This window comes from Gracilinanus agilis, chromosome 2, assembly GCF_016433145.1.
Source record: "Gracilinanus agilis isolate LMUSP501 chromosome 2, AgileGrace, whole genome shotgun sequence".
Taxonomy (NCBI): domain Eukaryota; kingdom Metazoa; phylum Chordata; class Mammalia; order Didelphimorphia; family Didelphidae; genus Gracilinanus; species Gracilinanus agilis.
The window spans coordinates 470519574-470542654 of NC_058131.1; the positions used below are offsets into that span (position 1 = coordinate 470519574).

General features: G+C 37.0%; 1 protein-coding gene across 1 annotated transcript in view; it reads right to left on the minus strand.

The window, feature by feature from the left end:
• Positions 1-22246, minus strand: part of PSMA3 (proteasome 20S subunit alpha 3) — a 47897-nt gene extending 25651 nt beyond the window's left edge. The window contains exons 1-5 of the mRNA XM_044664893.1: positions 22139-22246; positions 14675-14757; positions 5970-6093; positions 1265-1366; positions 1110-1183 (exon numbers count right to left, since the gene is read on the minus strand). Of these exons, the coding sequence (XP_044520828.1) occupies positions 1110-1183; positions 1265-1366; positions 5970-6093; positions 14675-14757; positions 22139-22159 (404 nt within the window). The 5' untranslated portion in view covers positions 22160-22246. The remainder of the gene's footprint in view (positions 1-1109; positions 1184-1264; positions 1367-5969; positions 6094-14674; positions 14758-22138) is intronic.
• Between the last annotated feature and the right edge of the window lie 835 nt (positions 22247-23081).

The window sequence follows — 23081 nt, forward strand, 5'->3', positions numbered from 1 at the left end:
ATGACTAATGTATCTAAACGTAATCTGTCTTCTAAACTCCAGCCTCACATTACTAACTGCCAATACTTAGATATCTATTTAAAACAACACATATAAAACAGAAGTCTTATTTCCCCCCAAACCCATCCTTCCAAATTTTCCTACAGAAGTATTAACATTTTGGCTAACGCGACAGAAAAGAAAAATGACAAATGCTGAAAGGGATGTGGAAAAATAGGTATAGTAATACACTGTTGATGGAGTTGTAAACTGGTCCAACCATTCTGGAGAACAATTGACAACTACACCCATTGAGCTATAAAATTGTGCATATTCACCAATACTACTATTATATCTTTATCTCAAAGAGATCAAAGTGAAACAGACCAACATGAACAAAAATATGGCAGCTCATTTTGTGGTGGCAAAAATTGGAAAGTGAGGGGATGCCCATCATTTGGGAAATGACTGAACAAGTTATAAACAAAATGACAAAAATGTCCAAATCCTTTGACCCAGAGATCCATGTAGTCAGAAACCTCAATGGCATCAAAGATAGAAAAAAAAAAATCTCACATGGGCATAATCCTCAACTCTTCAATGCTGCCCTTTTTGTCTCCACATCTTCATTTAACCTCTTCTTTACTCAACCATTTTAGTTCAAGCCTCATCACCTCTTGCCTTGACTGGTACCAACAGTACAACTGATCTCCCTGTCCCTTCACTCTAATCCATCCTCCACCTAGTGATTTTTCTTTAGCATAAATCTAACCATGTCAAATTACAATGGTTCCTTACTATCTCTAGCATCAAATACTATTTCTTTCTGCTTCCTCTTGACATCTAGATGATATCAATCATCTGTTTTTAAAATGCATAAACTTATAGGGGCAGCTAGGTGGCTCAGTGGATTAAGAGCCAGGCCTAGAGAGGATAGGTCCTGGTTCAAATTTAGCCTCAGACACTTCCCAGCTGTGTGACCCTAGGCAAGCTACTTAACCCCCATTCCCTAGCCCTTACCACTCTGCTGCCTTGGTTCCAAGACAGAATATAAGGTATTTAAAAAAAAAAAAAAAAGAACTATATAAGCATAGTCATTCAAGGACATTTAACAAAATAAGATTTTATACCTGCAACCAAAAGGTCTGACAGCACTGTAGAGTGTGTATGCATGTACATACATGGCTACTCTGTCTGCAAGGTGCTAGAAAACATCAAGAAAAGAGAAGTTACTAAATAAGTTAATTTTACTAAAGGTCAAAAAGTACTTCAAAATTTCATTTACCTTTAGTGGAATATTATAGCCATAGTTAGATCTGAAGTTGGAGGCTTCTTCTCTAGCTATGTCTGCTAAAGAACGGGCATCTGCTAGCAGGCCTGCTACTGCCTAAAATAAAGAAAAGTGTTGATTTTAAAATAAAAAGGTGTTTACAACAAATCAAAAAAGATATATAGTATTATTATTAAAACAAGTTTAGGCAATGAGAAGAGGCTTTAAAACGTTAGCAAAATTTTCTTTATATACATTTTCTTTAGCCCAGAAAATAGTTCTATGATCAAATCTGGCTTCAGACATCTCCTAGCTGTATGACCCTGAGCAAGTCACTTAACCCCAATTGCCTATCCCTTACTACCCTTCCACCTTGGAATCAATACTTAGAATCAATTCAAAGATAGAAGAAAAGGGTTTGAAAAATATAGTTCCATAATACACATTGGTACTCTGATGTCAGTATGGGTTTGTCTACTCAGCACTTTGAAAAGTATAATTTCAAAATTTTGTTCAATATTCAAATTCAAGAGGAGCTAAGTATTCTGAATTTTTGGAGATTTAAAAAGAGATCAAGAGAGTCAAGATTGGAAAGAGAAGGGAAGGGAGAAAGACTGACTCAATTTCTTTAAGCCTATTCTCTAATTAATGCAATACTTCTGGGTTCTTTCTTTATCTCCTATACCATACACCAATAAATTTTATCACATTAAAGCAAGAGTATTCAACCTTATTTTGGAGACAAGTGCCATTTTAGTTCCTCACAGTTATAGATTAGGATCAGGGAAAGATGGTATAAGGAATGGCAGTGCTCCTTGATCAGATCTCTTCAATTATAGGTGGCATAGATGGGACCATAAGGTATAGCATGTAAATGTCATTCATACAAATCACTTGTCCCCTCATTTTTACCCTTCAAATATATATATGTGGTGATATGCCTTCAGTTACCTAGCACAGGTATGGAATGAGCTGTTCAAGGTATTATTTTTTTCCAGATAAAGTTTAACAAAATGCTAATAAAACTAAAAAATAATTTTCAGTAGGAATATCTTTAGGATGAAATACTAACGATTCAACCTGTCATTTAAACAATGACTTCATATAATCTTTCCAGACTTTTTTTCATTTTACTCCCTTTTATTCTCTACATTCTAGCCCAAATGTCCTACTTGTTATTCCTAAAATTCGGTGTGTCATCGCCCAACTGCATGTCTTTGCCCAGATGGTCCCATATGCCTAGAAGACACTCCTACTTTTCTTTTGCCTTTTAGAATCCCTAGGTACCTTCAAGGTTTAGCTCAGGTGATGCTTCTCAAGCTATGGTTTTTCTGATCCTCTCCAGGTGTTTTGTCTATAGCTCCTACAAGTATTTTGTATTTATATATCTGTATCTTATATCCCCCCCCCCAAGCAAATGCACACTGTTTAGTTTATTTCTTTGCATCACTAATGCCTTGTATCTTATAAACACATAATAAATATTTGTTGAATTGAAATCAATTTTCTGAAGATATATTCTAAAATTATTAAAAACTTTCCTATCTTCCGGTATATCAAATAATAAGAATTTTTTTCTAATAACTTAAGGTCAGTATTATGTCTGATTATCATATTAAAGATTTAGCTTTATCTATTGCCTATCCAAATCTATCTCTGATGAAAGGCAGCCTGAGATCACAAAGGCTATGGCAGCAGGGTTCAAGCTCTGGTGGAGACTATCTATACCAAGATGGGAAGGCTTGAAGTTAAGAATGTGCCTAAATGTGTCCATCATCTAAAGCAGGGGTCGGCAACATATGGCTCTCGAGCCATATCTGGCTCCACCTCCTGATCTGCCAGTTCGGGCAGAGCCCCAGGATGTGACCCAGGGGGCCCTTCAGCCCCTGCCCCATATTCCAGGACCTTCCGCCTCCATCCTCCTTCTTCCGCACGCATTTATGGCTCTCACAACCAAAAAGGTTGCAGACCATTGATCTAAAGCATAGAGAGAAACCCTCAATAGGATGTTAGCCAAAAGATAATAAAATTTTGGGGTTAAAAAAATTCATGAAAACTACATACTATGGAGATGGAAGGGAGGGGAACACCTACACAGAAGAGTTTTCAAAGTATTAACTTGCAGTTTAGATACAGATAAAGTAGGTATCAAATAAGGCTAACTGGATAAAAATCCTTTCCTACCTCTATGTCTTACTTTCTTAAGAAAAATGTCCCAGTATCAGCTTTGGAGTATTAATTTATGTCTCTCACAAAAGGACTGAAGAATATGTAAACATATGATCTCTGGGAGAATGTAACACTGATAGTTTTTTAAAAGCATTTTCCTCATTCTACAGGAAATCACCAATTTTATTGTTGATATCAGCATTTTTTAACTCACTGGTAACCTTCAAAAATTTACCTACATCACATATATATCATGGACACTTTATCAACTATACCCACTCATTCAAGTGTACCATTTCTTTGTATATTTTGGAGAAATATTCTTTACCATTTCAAATACTGTGTTAGTATTTTTCAAGGAGGCTTTACTCCTAAGCCTACAAATTCTTAAATCACGAAAAAACATTTTTTCAAACATGACACTAGGCTAATAAAATGTTCAATAAACCTTTATTTAAATTAACATTTGAAGAGAATTCTAGGCAACATTTAAAACTACATATTTAATATAAAATGCCTTAATCTAATAGCTCCATGATCAATTTTTCTCATAAAATCTTTTATAATAATATTTTGAGTAATATCTTTGTCCAAAGATTGGGTAAATAAGGCCAGATTAGTGGAAGGAAGATAATTCATCTCAAGGTCATTCTACGATTACTAGTAATAGTAACAGCTTTGTTATTTTCAACTAAGGCTGTGGTTTCAAAATGATCTTTCTCGAAGAAAAAAAGATTCAATAAGGAACACCACCCAAATTGAGTTCTAAAATTACTTAATAATATTACCACTTTGCTATCTATGCCTATGCTTCTAAAGTGACCTTCAATGAAGCCACAAGAAGATGGTATAATCAATAAGGGATGGACAAACTTTTTTCTCTATATATACATAAGCATGCTAGATGTGAATTCATTAAACCAGTGTTCTAATCACTGCTCCAATACTTAGAAGCTGTGTGGCTGATGAATAAATTTTACCTTTGAGCAATAAAATGAGACCAAAAAAATTCCCATAAAATGGGAATATCTATCTCACAAAGTCATTGGGTGGAGTAGACTTTATAAGAACCTTAACGGGCTATGTGTAGAGTTGTTATAATTATGCATAATCATGTGACTGACACCTTTGAAAGTTCTAGGATTATATTTTCCAATCACCAAAGCTTTACTTTATGGGAGCCTATATATAACATTAGCAAATAAGAACAATTCATTTTGTCCTTTCTTTGTTTAAAACTAAGGTTAGCTATGCTAAATTGGAAACCGGCTCACTTTGTCAAAACTTTGTAGACTTTGGAAAATTATTGGCACAGTATTTGAAATGGTAAAGAACATTTCTCCATTTGATTTTTTTCTTCAAGTTTATTGTATTTTAATTAAGTAATTAGTGATGTTTAGTAATATATTTATAATATATGTAATATTTAATAACAATTTATAATTTAATTATAAAATTATTTAAGAACTTTTTTTGTGCTCAGAACTTTGTAAAAAAGATCAAAATCCTTCCACAATTTCATGATTTGCCAGTTGTTTTTCTATCAGTAATATCAAAACTAGTATCAATGAAATGCTGAAGACAATACAGAATTTCCTTATTATATTTTTTTTTTACTTCTCAGCTATCACTGAGCCCAATTAAGCAGGCAGCCTCCGATCTTTTCATTAGCAAAAATTTAGAATTCATGTTTTTGGACAGCTTACACTTTACCCTTATTTCTACTAGCTTAAGATAGTTAAATACTATTGTATAGATCTCTGGCATGGCTCTACTTGCTACTGTACTACCTACCAGACTGCTGACATGTATAACTTAGTATCTCTTCCATGTGCCCCTACTTGAATAATATCCTAATGCAAAGAGAGTAAATAAGATGACTTGTTTTTTCACCACCTGTCCTCTTCATCCACTTTCTGACCTCAATTCACAAGTATTCTATAGATGACATGTCTATAACATAGCACACTTAAATAGCCTTGCCTCCCAATGTTCAAATTATCTTTTGTCCATTCAATGATTATTTCTGATAAATTACTACTTTTCTATTCTATATTCTTGTTTTTCCTTTAGCCTTCATGCTTATCATTAGCCATTGAGTGTGCACTGATTTCTGGCAAACCAACCAATCCAGTTTATCTGAGGAATTTTTAGTTCATCTAAAGTCATTTTCACTGTGGCTCGCTCACTATTCAGGATTGCCATTTCATGGCTACTTTTCAGGTTCCAAGTTTAGAATCATGCCTGATGTTTCAAGTTGATGTTTTTAACCCTTACCCTACTCCATCTTAGAATCAATACTAGGTATCAGTTCCAAGGCAGAAGAGCAGTAAGGGCTAGGAAGTGTCTGAGGCCAAATTTGAACCCAGGACCTAACAGCCCTGGGCCTGGCTCTCAATCCACTGAGCCACCTAGGTGCCCCCTCAAGTTGTTTTAATTCTGAATTATGAATAAATAATACTTTAGTGTATTTTGTTCAGTTCAGAAAAACATCTCAGTAAATCCAATTATTTCAAAGAAAGTTACCTAAAAGGAAGGAATGTTATCTTACCATTCCAACGTGTCGATCAACATTAAAGAGCCGTTTGTTAGAACCTTCTTCATAAAGTTTAGAAAGGACTAACTTTTCTACACCAAAGACGACACCATCTTTACATCTGATTCCAATAGCTGTACTGAAACAAGTGGGGGGGAAATTAAATTTTTTTAACTGAAAGGGGAGGAGTTCACATTCCTTATATTTTAAAAAAATTCAATCAATATATAGCTTAATTTACAAAGTACTTTAAAACATATTAGGATTACCTGCAACTCAAATAGACTTCTTTCCAAATTAACCAATCTGCCTCCTCCAAAAATTGTAGAATAGAGTTCATGATGACCTATATGGTAATCCCTTATTTTTGTCTTTGTATCCCCAATCTGACAAACAGTAGGCACTTGATAAGTACTGGTTAAATAATGACAATTTGTAACATTTTGTAACCATAAAATACATTGTAGCTGTAAAATCATCTTGAGCAAGTATTTTATGAAGCAAGGAGTACAAGATAAATTGCACACACTAAGTTTTTTCAAACCTATATGTTAAAATAATGATTAACAGCGGAGCCTGGAAATAATTAGATGGTGTATTATATGGAATGCTGGACTTGGAAGATCTGCATAAAAATCATGCCTCAGACACTAATTCTGTGACCTCAGCAAGTTATTTAACTTCTCAGATCCTTATCTGCAAAATGGGGATAATAATAGCACCTAAGAGGGTTGAAAATCAAATAATATAAGCTACCTAAAGTGTTGCAACCCATAAAGCACTATATAAATTTAGCTATAATAACAATAACTAGTAATAATAATAATATCACCTTTGTCTAGATCAATTCTACACCTCTTTTTCATTAGTGGGAGAGAAAAAAAAGTTAAATACAAAATAATCAATATTTGACTATATACTGTGAAGGAAAAAATATTTTTTTTTGAACAGATATAAATTATATGACATTCAACTATTATCTCTAAATCAAGTCAGAATGAATTTTTTAAAAATACTATTCTTTACAAAGGATGAATGAACTATCCTTTAACTGTTGTGATACTTTATGAAAATAACTAATCCTAGTAACAAAATTTTAATGCAGCTGCTTATGTCTGAGATATCAAAATATATCCAGAATAAAATCACTTCACATCCAAAACTACTTAGTTCTCCAACTTCCCTAATTCTGTCAATAGTATCACATCATTTAGCTAGTCTTTAATTTTGGAATTTATCTGACTTATTCCTCTATTCCTCATAATCAATCACAAGTCCTATCAATTATTCCCTTGAAATGTCTTTCATAAGACCTTCTGTTTTTGTGGTCTCCACTGTCAACAAGTTCTATTTTTAACAGCTTCAGGGCTGGTTTTGCTAAGACTAGACTAGATCTCTACCCCTTCTCTTCACCAGTTTTTCAATATGTTCTCCCAAATATCCCTTTCATCAGCTAGTTCCTTTATTCGAAAACTCCATAAATATTTCTTACCATAAAAAATATAACTGTTTTGCCTCTCTTAAAGGCTTCAAATCTAGTATAACACTATCTATAGATTAAATTTTAATACACACAATTAATAATCATGTCTAAAATTATTTTGGTAGGTTTCTCCAGTATCTAGTATAGTCCTGTGTACATAGTAGATGCTTAAAAAACATCTGTAACCAGGAATACCTGAGTATAAATCTGGCCTTTCCTGTGTAACCCTTGGCAAGACACTTAACCTATTTGCTTCAGTTTTCCCCTCGGTAAAAGAGGGATAATAGTAGCACCTACCTTGCAAGGTTGTTGGGATGATCAAATGAGACACTAATTGTAAAGCACCTAGCACAGTATCTGGTACATAGTAAACACTATATAACGTTAGCTATTAGTAGCTATTGTGTATGTTATATTATAAAATAGTCACTCAGTAAGCATATATTAAATATATCCTATGTACAAGGACCATGCAAAGCTGTGAGGATTCAAAGAAAGGCCAAAAAGTAGTCTCTGCTCTCAAAAAGCTCATAGTCTAACAGGAAAAAAACAACCTGTAACCTGTAAATAACATGACATATACAAAATATACAATACATGACATATACAAAACAGAGTAGATGGAAGGCAATCTCAAAGGGAAAGGTCCTAGCAACTGAGGGGACCAGGAAAGGTCTCCTACCGAAAGTAGAATTTGATCTGTCTTGAATGAAGCCAGGGAAGCTAAGAGGTTGAAATGAAAAGGGAAAGCATTATAGGAAGAGGTCAATACATACAAAGGCAGAGAGACAGAAAATGGGAATATAGTGTGAGGAACAGAAAGTAGGCCAGTGTCGCTGGATCATAGAATGCACGGATAAGGATAAAATGTAAGACTGGAAAGTAAGAAGGCAAACTTTAAATGCCAAACCGAAGACTTATATTAGATCGTGGAGGTAATAAGGAACCACTGAATTTTACTGAAATTGGGGGGGAAGGGGTGGCAGGGTTTGATGTGGTCAGGCCTATATTTTAGGAAAACCATTTTGGCAGCTAAGTAGAAAATAGATTGGTTGTGTGGTAGGGAGAAGAGACCTGTGGCAGGAAGAACAAGTAAGTAACTTCTAATATCATCCAGATGAGAGGTGATGAACCAGGGTGAAATTAGTTTTTACAATAAAAAACATGTGGAATAAGTGACAATGAGGTACCATGGATGAATCTGAGGTTGCAAGCTTCAGTGACTGGGAGGATGATAGCTCCCTCAACAATAATGTGAAATTTTACAAAACAGAAGGTTTGGGGGAAAAAGATAAATTCTGTTTTAGACATGTTGAATTCTAGTCAACCAGTTAAGAGATGTCTAAAAGGTAGCTGGAGATTCATAACTGTAACTTAAGAGATAGGTTGAATATAAATATCTAGGAATCATCTGCATAAAGATGATAACTGAATCTATGGGAACTGATGAGATCACCAAGTGAGACAGAATACAGTGAAAAGAGAAGCCACTGAATATGTCAACCTTCATCTTTCAATCCCAGTCAAGGGAGTTTTTTCACTGTGTCAAACACACTATGCTTATCCCCAGTCTCTATGTTCCTTGTGCAGTTCCCTCTCTTCCACTAAGCGAAACATTAAATCTCTTTTTCCAGGCTCTATTTTAAAGCTCCACTGACACCATGAAGGCTTCTCTGACTACTCCAAACCTCATGAATTCTTGTCAGATTGTGTTGTACCAGTTGATTATTCCTTTCACAAATGTTTATTCTTTATTCTGTATTCTACACAACATGGAAATATAGAAATATCTTCTTAAAAATCAAAACTCAAAAAAAAGACACTTTTTGACTGATAAAATATCTTAATTTTTCTAGCAAGATTATACTATCAAAATCAAATAAACCTGAAATTATGTAATTATTACCCAACATCTTCTCCCTCCTTCCCAACACATACAGACCCCACTCCCTCTTTTTCTCTTCCCATCAGTGAAAATAAACTGCCAGAGAAAGACTAGTTTCCTTTTGCCTCTCTCAATCCCTGAGGCCTTAAAAGGCGATCTTTCTCAGTAGCAAGATGCACTATAAAACCCATATCTAACTTCAGAAAAAAACCCAACATTTTTAGATCACCCTAGTGCAATTATCAATATATGGAAATAGGTCTTGATCAATGATACATATAAAACCCAGTGGAACTGCATGTCAGCTATGGGGGAGAGGGGCTGGAGGGAAGGGAAAGAACATGAATCATGTAACCATGGAAAAATAATCTAAATTAATTAATTAAATAAAATTTTTCAATTAAAAAAAAAAAAGAAAAAACTTTTTCCACTCCTCTAATTTCTTATTTCTCTGAGGTACAAAGTATATTTTGTATACAATGACTGCTTTAAGGAGTTACATTATAAAAAGTTTTAGCTCTAAGATTTCTTTTAAAATGCAAACAGGGCTGAGTAGCTCAGGGGATTGAGAGCCAGGCCTAGAGATGGAGGTAGGTTCAAATCTGGCCTCAGACACTTCTCACCTGTATGACCCTGGGCAAGTTACTAACTCCCACTGCCTAGCCCTTACCACTCTTCTGCCTTGGAACCAATACACAGTATTGATTCCAAGACGGAAGATAAGGGTTTAAAAAAAAATGTGAACAGATTAAAATAGAACCCCCAAAAAAGCAGTTCATTATGTCCATGAGAAAAGTTTAATTTATACAATCTATACACACATTTTTAAATGCATATTAAGTGCCTTACACAGTATAGCTATTAAAGCACTAAATCTACTACTTCAAGATTAAAAATTATAGCTTTTAAGACTAGTCAAGATTTGGGCTCTTGTACAAAACTTTGGCTCCTTAATTCTTTTTATTCCAATTTGATAAATAGAAAATTCAACTGAAATAGTTTGTTTAGTTTGCCTGAAATATAGTAATGCGTGATGTAAATGGGGAGATGATAAATAATGGTCAGGAAGGAATCTAAATGGGTTGAGTTCTCCAAATCCAATGAATTCCAAAGTACTTTATGAAATGACTATAAGATCTTACAAAAACTACTACTGTGAAATTTCTTCAGTAAAAAATACTGCTTAATGTTGCCAATTCTATCAATAATTTGTCTAAGACATTAGGGAATACCAAAGTTTCATTTTTTATTTATAGATCTTTTATCAGATGTGACTATCAGATGAGGCATGATATGGTGCTACCTCACATAACATTGAAAGAAATGATACCAATATCATCTCCACAAAAGGAAAATTTGGCTTTTAAAACTATTAGAGAGGGGGCAGCTGGGTAGCTCAATGAATTGAGAGCCAGGCCTAGAGATGGGAGGTCCTAGGTTCAAATCTGGTCTCAGACACTTCCCAGCTATGTGACCCTGGGCAAGTCACTTGACCCCCATTGCCTATCCTTACCACTCTTCTGCCTTGGAGCCAATATTGAGTATTGGCTCCAAGACAGAAGGTAAGGTTTAAAAAAAGAAAAACTATTAGAGAGACTATAAAATGTCTTCATTACCTACTCTTTGAAATTAAAAACCTAAGAAACAAGCAGTCAATTTCAAACATTTGTCCCTTTCAAAAGGAGTTTGAAACTGGTAACTTCAGGGCCTCTATGGTAAAAAAAGTGGAGTGGGACACAGAGCAGGCAAGTTTCCATAACAACTTTTGTTTTTCTAAGTATCCCAGCAAGGGTGCATATGGATACAGGTGGTGAATAATAGGCTTGAAGTCAAAAGTTCTAGCATCAACAAGAGAAAGTTACAGCTATTGTGTCACAGTTAGGTCTACTGAATCCTGTTTCTGTATCTGCAAAACTAGATAACAATCAGAACATCAAATTTGGAAGGGGTCTAGGGGCATCTGGGTGGCTCAATGGATTGAGAGTCAGAGCTAGAGAAAGGAGATCCTAGGTTCAAATCTGGCTTCAGACACTACCTAGCTGTGTGACCCTGGGCAAGTCACTTAACCCCAACTGCCTAGCCCTTACCACTCTTCTGCCTTGGAACCAATACACAGTATTGATTCTAAAACAGAAGGTAAGAGTTTAAAAAAAAAGGGGGGGGGGTCTAAAAAGTCCTTTGTCTAACCAATAGCTTTCTATCACATCTATCACAAATAGCCATGAGTTTCTGTTTGAAGACCTCTAATGATGGGGAATGCGTTATCTTATAGTCTAGCCTACTCCACTGTCAGTTTTAACTATTATTAAGTTTTATTTCTACTACAAGGATTGTAGTGAGGAAGTACTTTTAAAATAATAAAAATGGTATAAGTATCAACTAAAAAATACATTCTCCTATGCTGAACTTCTTCATTCTCTTTTCATTCAATTGTGTAAACTCATTTTTCCAAAGTTAACCACTAACTAAAAAGGTCTTTCCTCATCCTCATTCTTCTTCATCTCTCCTCCTCAAGTGACCACTTCTCCCCAGGTTTTTGGGATATTGCTCTGCCTTGGTTCTCTTCTGTTCCTTCTCAGTCTCTTTTAAGAGATCAACTTCTATAGTTCATCTCTTAACTATAGTTGTCCCCAAGGCTCTGGCCTGGGACATGCAGATGATTCATAAAGCTATCTAGCCATTATCTTTCTCCCCAGTACCTTCTTATACAATACCTTAGGCAATTTAAACTAAACATCCTTGACAAGATTGGGACATTAATGCATTGTTGGTGGAATTGTGAACTGATCCAACCATTTCTGGATGGCAATTTGGAACTATGCCCAAAGAACGCTACGAGACTGCTTGCCCTTTGATCCAGCCATACCACTGCTGGTTTTGTACCCCAAAGAGATCATAGATAAAAAGACTTGTACAAAAATATTTATAGCCACGCTCTTAGTGGTGGCAAAAAACTGGAAAATGAGGGTATGTCCTTCAATTGGGGAATGGCTGAACAAATTGTGGTATCTGTTGGTGATGAAATACTATTGTGCTCAAAGGAATAATAAACTGAAGGAATTCCATGTGAACTGGAAAGACCTCCGGGAATTGATGCAGAGTGAAAAGAGCAGAGCCAGAAGAATGTTGTACACAGAGACTGATACACTGTGGTAAAATCGAATGTAATGGACTTCTGTACTAGCAGCAATGCAATGACCCAGGACAATTCTGAGGGATTTATGGAAAAGAACGCTACCCACATTCAGAGGAAGAACTACGGGAGTGGAAATACAAAAGAAAAACAACTGCTTGAACACATGGGTTGATGTGGACATGATTGGGGATGTAGACTAGAAATGACCACACCAATGCAACTATCAATAATATGTAAATAAGTCTTGATTGATGACACATGTTAAAACCAGTGGAAATGTGCCTGGACTATGAGGTTAAGGGGGGTGGGGGGAAGGGGAAAGTAAAAACATGAATCATGTAACCGTGGAAAATTTTCCTAAAAGAAATGTAAATAAAAATATCTAATACTAAATTAAAAAATAAACTGAACATCCTTTAGGAATCTCAAATTCAAAATGTCCTAAAACAGAACTCATTCCTGTCCTGCCCCCAACCCAACACACTGAACATCTCTATTTCACTCAAGAGCACCACCATCCTCCTAATCACCAACACTTTCAACCTCTACTCCCCACTCATACCACATATCCAATCAGTGCCAATTTTTGTCACTTCTACCTCCATAACAGTTGTCCTAAAATATCTCCTCTCAACTCACACAATCATTATCCGAGTTTGGATTCTCACCATCTGTCATACTGCTGTAATTGCTTACTAACTGGTCTCCTCACCTCTTGTCTCTCCACACCTCCAACCTGTCTTCCACATAGTTGTCAAGTAATTTTCCTTAAAAGCACAGATATAACCATGTCATTCCCTTACACAAACTCCAAAAGTTCCCTATTTCTTTACCTAACATCAAATATAAACTCCCTCGAAATTTAAAGCTCTTCACAATCTAGCACCACCCCATCTTTATAGCTTTATTATGTTACTTCCACTCGTTCTTACTGTTGCTCACACAAATACTCCATCTCTCTCATCTCTGTGCCTTTGTTGAATGTCTAGAATGCTCTCCTTAATTATCTCTGGCTCTAGAAGTCTCCAGTCAAGGTCCAGCTCTAGTATCACTTAATACACTTAATACTGTCAGATTAGACCTGTAACTCTTCTAAAATTATTCTTTTAGGTAGGTGGAAGATAGTCTGAGAAAAGAGAGATTAGTAATCAGGGAGACTAATTTTGAGGTTATTTCAATGGCCCAAAAAACAAAAATGTCATATCCTATGCTACAAGAATTAAAATCTTATTGGGAAAGTTTAACAAAATAAAAATGCAATGCAACATAATGTTAATTTGTATGTAATAAAAACCCCAGAGATTTAAGTTTAGCACCATTAATCTAAAAGAATGAGTGACATTCCTAGCTGTGAAAAGAAAGGGGAATTTGATGTCATAAAGGTAGAATCAATAGGACTCAGCAATTAACTGAAGTGAAAAGTGAGGGATCAGGAAGAGTCCAAGGTAACTTGGAGGTTATGAACATGAATGGCTTGAAAGCTACATTAAATGTTAAAAATAGATGGTCAGAGGCAGCTGGGTAGCTCAGTGGATTGAGAGCCAGGCCTAGAGACAGGAGGTCCTAGGTTCAAATCCGGCCTCAGACACTTCCCAGCTGTATGACCCTGGGCAAGTCACTTGACCCCCATTGCCTACCCTTACCAATCTTCCACCTATAAGTCAATACACAGAAGTTAAGGGTTTAAAATTAGAAAAAAAAAATAGATGGTCACAGCACTAAAGATTTAGGGTCTACCTGCTACTTCTATTTGAGAGGGAGTGAGTTAGGGAATAGCAATACACACAAAAAAGTAGAATTAAGTTCAGGAAAGGACATAAAATACAATTTTTACTACTGTGTTAAGTTTAATATGCTCTTAAAAACTATATAAAAGTCAATTGTTTCAAATAAAATCTTATGTAAAGAAATGTTCATTTTTTAAAAATACTAAATGCATAATAAAAGGAAATTTTATTTTTAAAAAGTACATTTCTCCTCCAAAAAGACTGTTTCCCACTCTTATCTTTGAAGAGAAACTACAAAATGACACATTTTAGAAGAAATTAGTAAATAGTAAAAAAACAGTGTCCCCAGAATGAATTTAGAAACAAAGTATCAAACTTCCAAAATCCCTCAAACCCAAGAAAATGGTTATCTCAAAATCACAAGACAGTGTTTGAAAGTTGACAAAATCTGCATACAAATTCCTTATACAAGTAAAATATTTCCCTTACCTACTATTTTCCACAGCTTTCATAGCATATTCAACTTGAAAAACTCTTCCATCAGGAGAGAAAGTTGAGGCTGACAAATCATACTAAGAGGAAAAAGGAAGCAAAAATAAGCTTGTTGCACTAACATAGCATCTTTGGTATTGCTAAATATATAACAAACAGTGAACTTAAGAAACTTACATTCTAATGGAGGATAAAATATAAACATTAAGGGGAGGTGAGAGAAGAGACACACAGTGGTCTAGACTTTAAGAGAAAATATGGTATCTAAATAGCAAATATTAGGCAGGAATACACTCCAGAGATGAGAAATAGCTTGCATAAATACACAAGTGGGAGATGGTGTTTGAGGAAAAATTAGTAGTTCAATTTAGCCATCACACAAAATGCTCAGAGAAATAGCATAAGGTAATGCTGAAAAGGAAGTTTATAACCAAAATAAGGAGGACTTTAAATACCAGGATGATTAGGGAGTCTGTATTTTATCTTAAAGGAAACAAGGAATCACCAAAAGTTTTAGAGCAGTGGAGTGAGTGGCATGGTCAGAGCAGGCCCTTAAAAAATTATTCTGTCCAGAGAAAGATTTATGGGAGCAGAAACAGAAGAAAAACATTTGCTTTGATCGCATGATTCTATGGGTATATGATTGGGTATGTAGACTCTAAATGATCACTCTAATGTAAATATTAATTATATAGAAATAGGTCTTGATCAATGATACATGTAAAACCCAGTGGAATTGCATGTTGGCTATGGGAGGGGGGTGGGAGGAGGGGAGGGAAAGAACATGAATCATGTAACCATGGAAAAATATCCTAAATCAAATAAGTAAATAAATAAATGAGCAAATAAATAAATAAGTGAATCAATAAATGAATGAATGGACTTAATTTTTAAAAAATTATTCTGCTAGCTAGGTAGAAGATAAACTGGGAGGGGAGAGACTGGTTAGGAGGTTAATACAATAGTCTAGGACAGTGATGGGCAAACTTTTTAAAGAGGGGGCCAAAGGAAAGGAAATCTGTCTGTTTCTAAGCAACTCTTGTGAAGTTTCATTGTATTGTATCCTACTTATTGTATTCATCAGGTTAGGAATAATGTCACTCAGCAAGATAGAACATTTCAGCCTCCCCACCCCCAATCTGGCCTGCAGGCAGCAGTTTGCCCACCACTGGTCTAGAAGAGTAATGAAGCTCTGATAGGGTGATGCTCATCCTAATGGTGGAAAGAAAGGGCTGGAAGAGGTAGAATCAATGGGACTTAGCAATTAATTGGCTATGAGAAATGAACAAAGAGTCTAATTGGCTTGGAAGATAGGAGTTCCTTCAAAAGAAATAAGAATTTTATTTTTGGGGTGAGGAGGAAGGGAACATAACAAAAACAGTTTGATGAGCACTAGTCAATTAGCTTGCAGAAGAAAATCCATCAGCCAAGTAACCTACTAATATATTTTCTACTGACATGCAGCCTATTAATCAGTAGCTGCCTTTGGGACTTTGCAGAGTCTTCTTTTCCTTTGTGGTTGGTTTTGCATAAGAATTAGGTTAAGGGAAACCTTTAATAAAGGGGAGTGAACCAGACTACTATTTATACTGAAAGGGAGGCTAGTTAAAAATGAAATCACTCATATTGAGAAAGGGACAGAGTGGGGAGAGGGAAAATACGAATGAATAGATAGGACACTTCTCTTTGCTTCCAAAGGAAGGTGATTGAGTTTCAAGTGATGACATTATCCAAGTGGGACTGTCTAGCAACCAAACAGGCCAAACTAGATGAAGTTAAGGAGAAATGTTGAATTTGTGTATTTAAGTGTCTACATAGAAAAAACTGGACTGAAAGGGGTAGATGAAAGAGAAGAGGGCTCAGTACAGAGTCTTGGAAGACTTATGGGTTGAGAAGAGGATCACAGATCAGCAAGGTGACTTAATGGTGAAGTAGTAAGAACAAGATAGGGCATTGTCCCAGAAGCCAAGAGAAGATGGAGTACTCATAAAAAGAGTAATTAACTGTATGAAAAGCTGCAAAAAGTTCTAGGAAAATGAGAACTAAGAAAAGAGTATGGGAATTATCAACTAAGAGATCCACAGTGACCTTTAAGAGGTTTCAATTGAGCTACAGGGTCAGAACCTAGAATTCAAGTTATTGAAAAGGGGACAGGTATAATAAAGTAAAAGCACTTTAATTAAAGTTATCAAACTCAAGGCCAGAACCAGATTAAAATGTAACTGGAGAGTCAGACCTAGAGACGGGAGGCCCTAGGTTCAAATCTGGCTTCAGCCACTTCTCAGCTGTGTGACCCTGGGCAAGTCACTTGACCCCCATTGCCTACCCTTACCACTCTTCTGCCTTGGAGCCAATACGCAGTATTGACTCCAAGGCGGAAGGTAAGGGTTTAAAAATAAAAATAAAAAAAAATGTAACTGGAAATGTTTAACAACCCAAAAAAAACCCAGATAATAATAACCTGTCAATATGCAGTTACAAGAATATGAGTTTTCCATCAGTGGTCTAGAGAACTCTTTTTATGATTTTGGCAAATGAAGAGATAGGATGAATCTGAAAGGCTGATAGGATCAAAGAGATTTTTTTTTTAAGGATGGGAAAGACCTGCACAAGCCTGAATGCAACTGGCAAGGAGACCAAGACAGACTAAAAATAAAAAAGAAAGTATGTCTGATGAAGGAAGTCATCTTGGGATGAGTCAGAAAGGGATGTGATCAAGGATGCCAATGACCAGAAGGATTGACTCTAAGAGGGAAAGGATCTCTTCTTCTAAGACTGAATCAAAAGAAAGTTTAAGAAACAAAGTTTTAGAAAGATTTTAAGATATGAAACAGCAAAGATGAAGAAATTTCAAGGGATAGCCTTCATTTTCCTATATAAAGTTAGAAAGCGAGGTTATCTGCTGAGAGGAGGGGGAAGAGGGCTTGAAAAGTTTGGAAAAACTGCTGCAGAGAACATGATGGTAAATCATGGAAGAATAAAAGTACCACTACAGAATGACAGAACAGAAATTAGGGTTGGGCCACCCACCCTAATTCTAGCACAGCTTCTGATGCTATTATTGAAGGTGATGCTACAGTAGCTATCTCCACAGCTATTGGAATATGGAAAAGATAGTTCTCACCACCAAAAGCCCTGGCATTATCAAATGGCTCATCAAGAGAAAATGATTTGGTTTTATTGATGAAAATGACATTATTATTTGATTTTGCTGCTACACCTAAAAAGACCTTTCCATCTATTTACAACTAAACCTCCGGTGTTGAGATCTATCTCTCTCTCCCTCCCTCCCCCCATTCCACCCCTACCCCACTCCACTTACATCTTAGAATCTATACTATGTATTGGCTCTAAGGGAGGAGAGTGGTAAGGGCTAGGCAAAAGTAGTTAAGTGGCTTGCCCAAGGTCACAAAGCTAGGCAGTATCTTGGGCCACAATCCAAGGTCTTCCAATCTGGCCTGACTTGAGCCACCTAGATGCTCCCCTTTAAATTCTTTCAAAACAAGGACTGTTTCTGTTTTTCTATCAGGATCTCAAATACATGGCAAAGTACTATGCACAATGTAAGAGCATAAAAAATGCTTTTTTATTCACTGAGGATCCAGTTGAAATTTGGAAATGTGAATTTATAATGGATGTATTGAAAAGAGTTATGGAACTACTTCTAGCAATGCCTGAAAGTTCAGGAGTAGGAACAGAAAGAATACAGTGGAATTACTTAAAACTGATTGGTACAAAGAGAACAAAGGAGGGAAGAGTGGAAGACATGCCTGGATGAATTGGTTAACTATAGGGTCAAGACTGAGAGAAAGAAACTGAGGCCAGTGCAGTGGAGGCAGAGAGGGATGAAAGGCCTGGAAGTTGGGGTAAGGATAAAGCAATTTAAGAGTGAAAGAGAGGGTGATATGATGATATGACTGCTTACAGTATTTTTTCTTTGACCTGGAAATTCTGGATTTTGGCTGTAATGTTTGTTAGAGTCAGCTGGTAGCAGTCTTAGAACTGAAGTGAAGAAATGTCAAGGTATCTCCTCCTCAGTCTGTCCACATGGAATCTTACAAAGTTGCTAAATGGCACCTGTCCCAGGGAAGTATGCCAATTTGGGTCTAGAACTTCTGCTTGCCCTGGTGCGCAGCCTCTCTTTGGGCAGTGGAATGTTAAATTTGCTGCAAATATGTTCTTGGCCCAATCCAGTCCTCAGTTTCCACAAACCTCTGTCTGTGCCAATCTAAGACAGAAAAATGAATCACTGTGACTTTTCTTCACTTTTCCCATCAGGATTTGGTCTGGTTCATTTTCTAGATCTGTTTGGAAGAGTATGGGATAGGACGGTGATGACATGCATGCTGACACATGTAGCCATTTTCGATGACATGCGGCCTCATACAAAGAAGTATGAAGCTGCATGCCAAGGATGAAACATTTGCTATAATATAGTGTAGACACTCTGTGCACCATAGATGACAATTCTACCTATATTAATTTACCTATTTTGGTTTATTAAATACAATTACATATTACAATTATACATTTTTGTAATTTAAACTATAAATATCGCAAAATTTTTTTTTTCTCAAAGTGACACACCACCCAAGTTATGCTTGGTTTTTTGGTGAATTCTGACACACCAAGCTCAAAAGGCTGCCCATCACTGGGATAGGATCTTGCTGTACTGCTTCCTGTTACTCTTATCTCCTTGGCTCTGCCTCCACAGATGGTGATATGTAGAAGAATATTAAATTATGATCAAAGAAGGGATGTATAGAATTTAAGATTAACAGTTTTAGATGATACAGTTAAGGTACAAAGATGGAGTAAACTTCAAAAAAAGGTTTAAGTTACAAGTGATGATGGTACAAAGAAAGATCTGATAGTGATAGTAGAAAATAAGAAGTACTTCTCCTGGCCCTGGTATGTCAAGTAACAAGAAAAAAGAAACAACCAGTATTAGAGGGAATGGAAAGGAACTAATGAGACATCTTCAGGAGAAAGCCACATTTCTGTGAGGACCAGAAGAAAAAGATCTAAAATGAAGACATGTTTATAAGTGAGTGGGGGGAAGGGCAGCTGGGTAGCTCAGTGGATTGAGAGTCAGGCCTAGAAACAGGAGGTCCTAGGTTCAAATCTGGTCTCAAGACACTTCCCAGCTGTGTGACCCTGGGCAAGTCACTTGACCCCCATTGCCTACCCTTACCACTCTTCTGCCTTGGAGCCAATACTCGGTATTGACTCCAAGACGGAAAGTAAGGGTTTAAAAAAAAAATGAGTGGGAGAGTTAAAAGGGATATAATGGAAAGATGGGAAAGGGATTAGATCGTGAATCCGCATTTAAGGTAATAAATTTAAAAGACTATATATCACAGGGATTATGAGGATAAGAGGTAGAATTCCTAGATCTAGGACAAGGGAAGCATAACAGATAACTGGTATAGAAGGGTCAATGAAAACTTAAGACACCAATTATCTCTCATCCCCCTTCATTTCATAAGTTATCAAGTTTTGTCAATTTTATCTCCATCTCTCTCATATCTATGCCTTATTACTCAGAAGGTTAACAGTGGAAAGCACATTAGATTTGGAGTCAGAAGACCTGAGGAGTCAGGAAGACTGGAGTTCAAATCTACCCTACAAGACTTAGTGACTGTGTGATGCTGAGCAAGTCCTATCACCTACCTCAGTTTCTTCATCAGTAAAACAGATAATAGCATACACCTCACAGTGTTGTTGTGCTGATCAAATGAAATAACATATATATGAAGTATTTTGCAATTGTTAAAGCAATAGATGAATGCTAGCCATGATCAGACTTTTCTTTGAACCTCATCTGTAAAATAAGGGAGTTGGACCAGCTGATTGATTTCTAAGGTCCCTTCCTATTAGATCTCCCTACATGCCTTCAGGCTCTGACATCTATAATCCACATATCTGAAAAACTGATATTCCTAAAGCACAGGTCTGATCAGATCATTTTTTTTTTTTTTGCTCCCAAAGCTCCAAATACAAACTCCTATATGACATTTAAAGTCCTCTACAATCTAGCTCTCAAACCTATCATATCATGATTTCATAACACTTCTCCTAATACACAACCATATTCTAAACAAAACTAGCCTTTGCTAGATGGCTCAGTGGACTGCAAGCCAGGCCTTGAGACAGGAGGTCCTAGTCTCAAATCTCCTCTCAGACACTCCTAGCTGTGTGACCCTGGGCAAGTCATTTAACCCTCACTGCCTAGCCCTTACCATTCTTCTGCCTTAGAACCAATACACAGCATTGGTTCTAAGACAAAAGATAAGAGTTTAAAAAAAATTAAATGGCACATGTGAAGTATTATGTGGTATTAACATTTTCCATGAAAAACTAGCCATTAACTTTTCCTCATGGAACTTAAATACATTTTGCCTGCTTAGTTTCATACATATGAATTTTTTTTTAAATAGGCCTTAACTTGGACCTATTCCAGAGAATCTTGCAAATTATAAACATTAGGGATATGGACCTCAGTTTAACAACTGTATATATTGATGGGAGTTTGCAGAAGTATAGATAGTATAGCTGAGAAAAGATGGTAAATTGAAGCGAAAAAATGTTCCCAGTAAAAACAGAAACACTACCTGACATCGATTTAAAAAAAAAAAATCCATTACGGCCTAACTGCCAAGAGAAGTAAGGTAAATTTATAACCTGACTTTTAAAACTGCAAATACTCTTTCATGCAACATATAAACTTATATGGGGGGAGGGGAGGAAGGAGAGTGGGGCTGGTCTTGGATAGCTTAACAGAAAAAAAACCACAGCGCTAAATCAGATTTATCTTTTCCTAATTATCTTTCAGGATTCAGACACAAGGACAGGATTTTTTGATGCCTTCTTAAGAGCCTATTTGGCATTTTTTTTCTTGCCCTTTCGGGAAAGATGCGGAGGAAATGGAGAGATCCATGTAAAGAGCCTCGTGACTCAGCACTACGGCGAGTATGTGGGTCTCTTCCGTCCAGATTTCTCGGGTTACACAAGATCTCGGATCCCACCACCTTCTTGGCTTGGGAAGGGGAAATCTCGGGACGTGCTCAACCCTTCCTTCTCCCTTCCCCATCAATTCGCCAATTGTCCTAGGCGCGGTGGTTCATTACTTTCGGTTTCCTCCGCTGGCTAATGAAAATGACTCGGCAAACCGAAGAAGGAGGCCCCGGGCGTTCGGCATATGCTGGGTCGCCGGGGACGCCACGCTCTCACGGCGCGGTTTCCTAGGGTTCGGGCCTCTCAGTCACGTTCTCCAGAGGCTACCTAAGCGCGGGGCCTAGGGGATGGGGGTGGGGGTAGCCTTTCTCAAATAAACCTGCCAGCAGGGCCGGAAACGCCACACAGTGGGGAAAGGCAGAGGGGCCCAAGGTAGGGCGGGGAATACCTTAGCTTCCACCTCGATACTGTACCCCTGGGCCGCGCGGAGAAAACAAGACTTACCCCAGTCCCGATGGAGCTCATGGCGCCCAAGCCACCACAGAGAGCGGATGACTCTTTCTAGGCCTAAAGCACCGCTCCTCAGCCCACAGACAGGAGCAAACGAACAACGCCTGCTGTCATTGGCCCGAATTTTAACCAATAGCCTACAGCTGCTGGACCCTCGGTGCCAGTGGCAGCGTGGGTTAGGGGCGGTGGCAAAAGAGTACGCGTGCTCAGAACTGATGTGGTCTTGGGAGCGGGGAGAGGAGGATGTGACGTCAACGGACCTCTGCCCTTAGCAAGAGGTAGTTGGAGGATCTTGTGTTCTTTTTGGCTTCTTGTCTACTGTAAAGAACCCGTGTTCTGAGGTCCCCTTTTCCCACTCACTCCCTGTCTCCTTTCCCAATTTAATCTCTTAAGAAAATTGCACCTTGAGAAGAGAAGATCCCAGCAGAAATTGCTAAGGCGTGAAAAGAATTTCAGACTAGCCAGAAAGTGATCGTAAATAACATGCTGATTCAGAGTTATGGAACTAGAGTATGTCTTGTGTGGAGGCTGATGTGTGTCACATGTATGAATGCACACAAATATACATATATATATATGTGTGTGTGTGTGTAAGAGTCTATATAAATTCCCTGACCATAATATGTAACCAGTAGTGTGCTGGTAAATGTTTAACAACCAGCTCACCCAAAGGAGAATGTACACAGGTCAAACTTAAAAGTTTAATCTGTATTATTGATATTGTCTTCATTACTTCTTTAACACTAGACAATCAAAAAACAATAAATCAAGCCCTAATTTGTAGGGTGTGCTGATTTCTGAAGTGTTAAATACTCATACTGAATTTTTAACAATAGGTTCTCTAGAGCAGGTAGGAACTGACTCCCACACATCCCTGTGGATGACCATCACTTTTTCAGAAGACCTGTCAAATATCTTTTAAAACTTATTTGAGGGG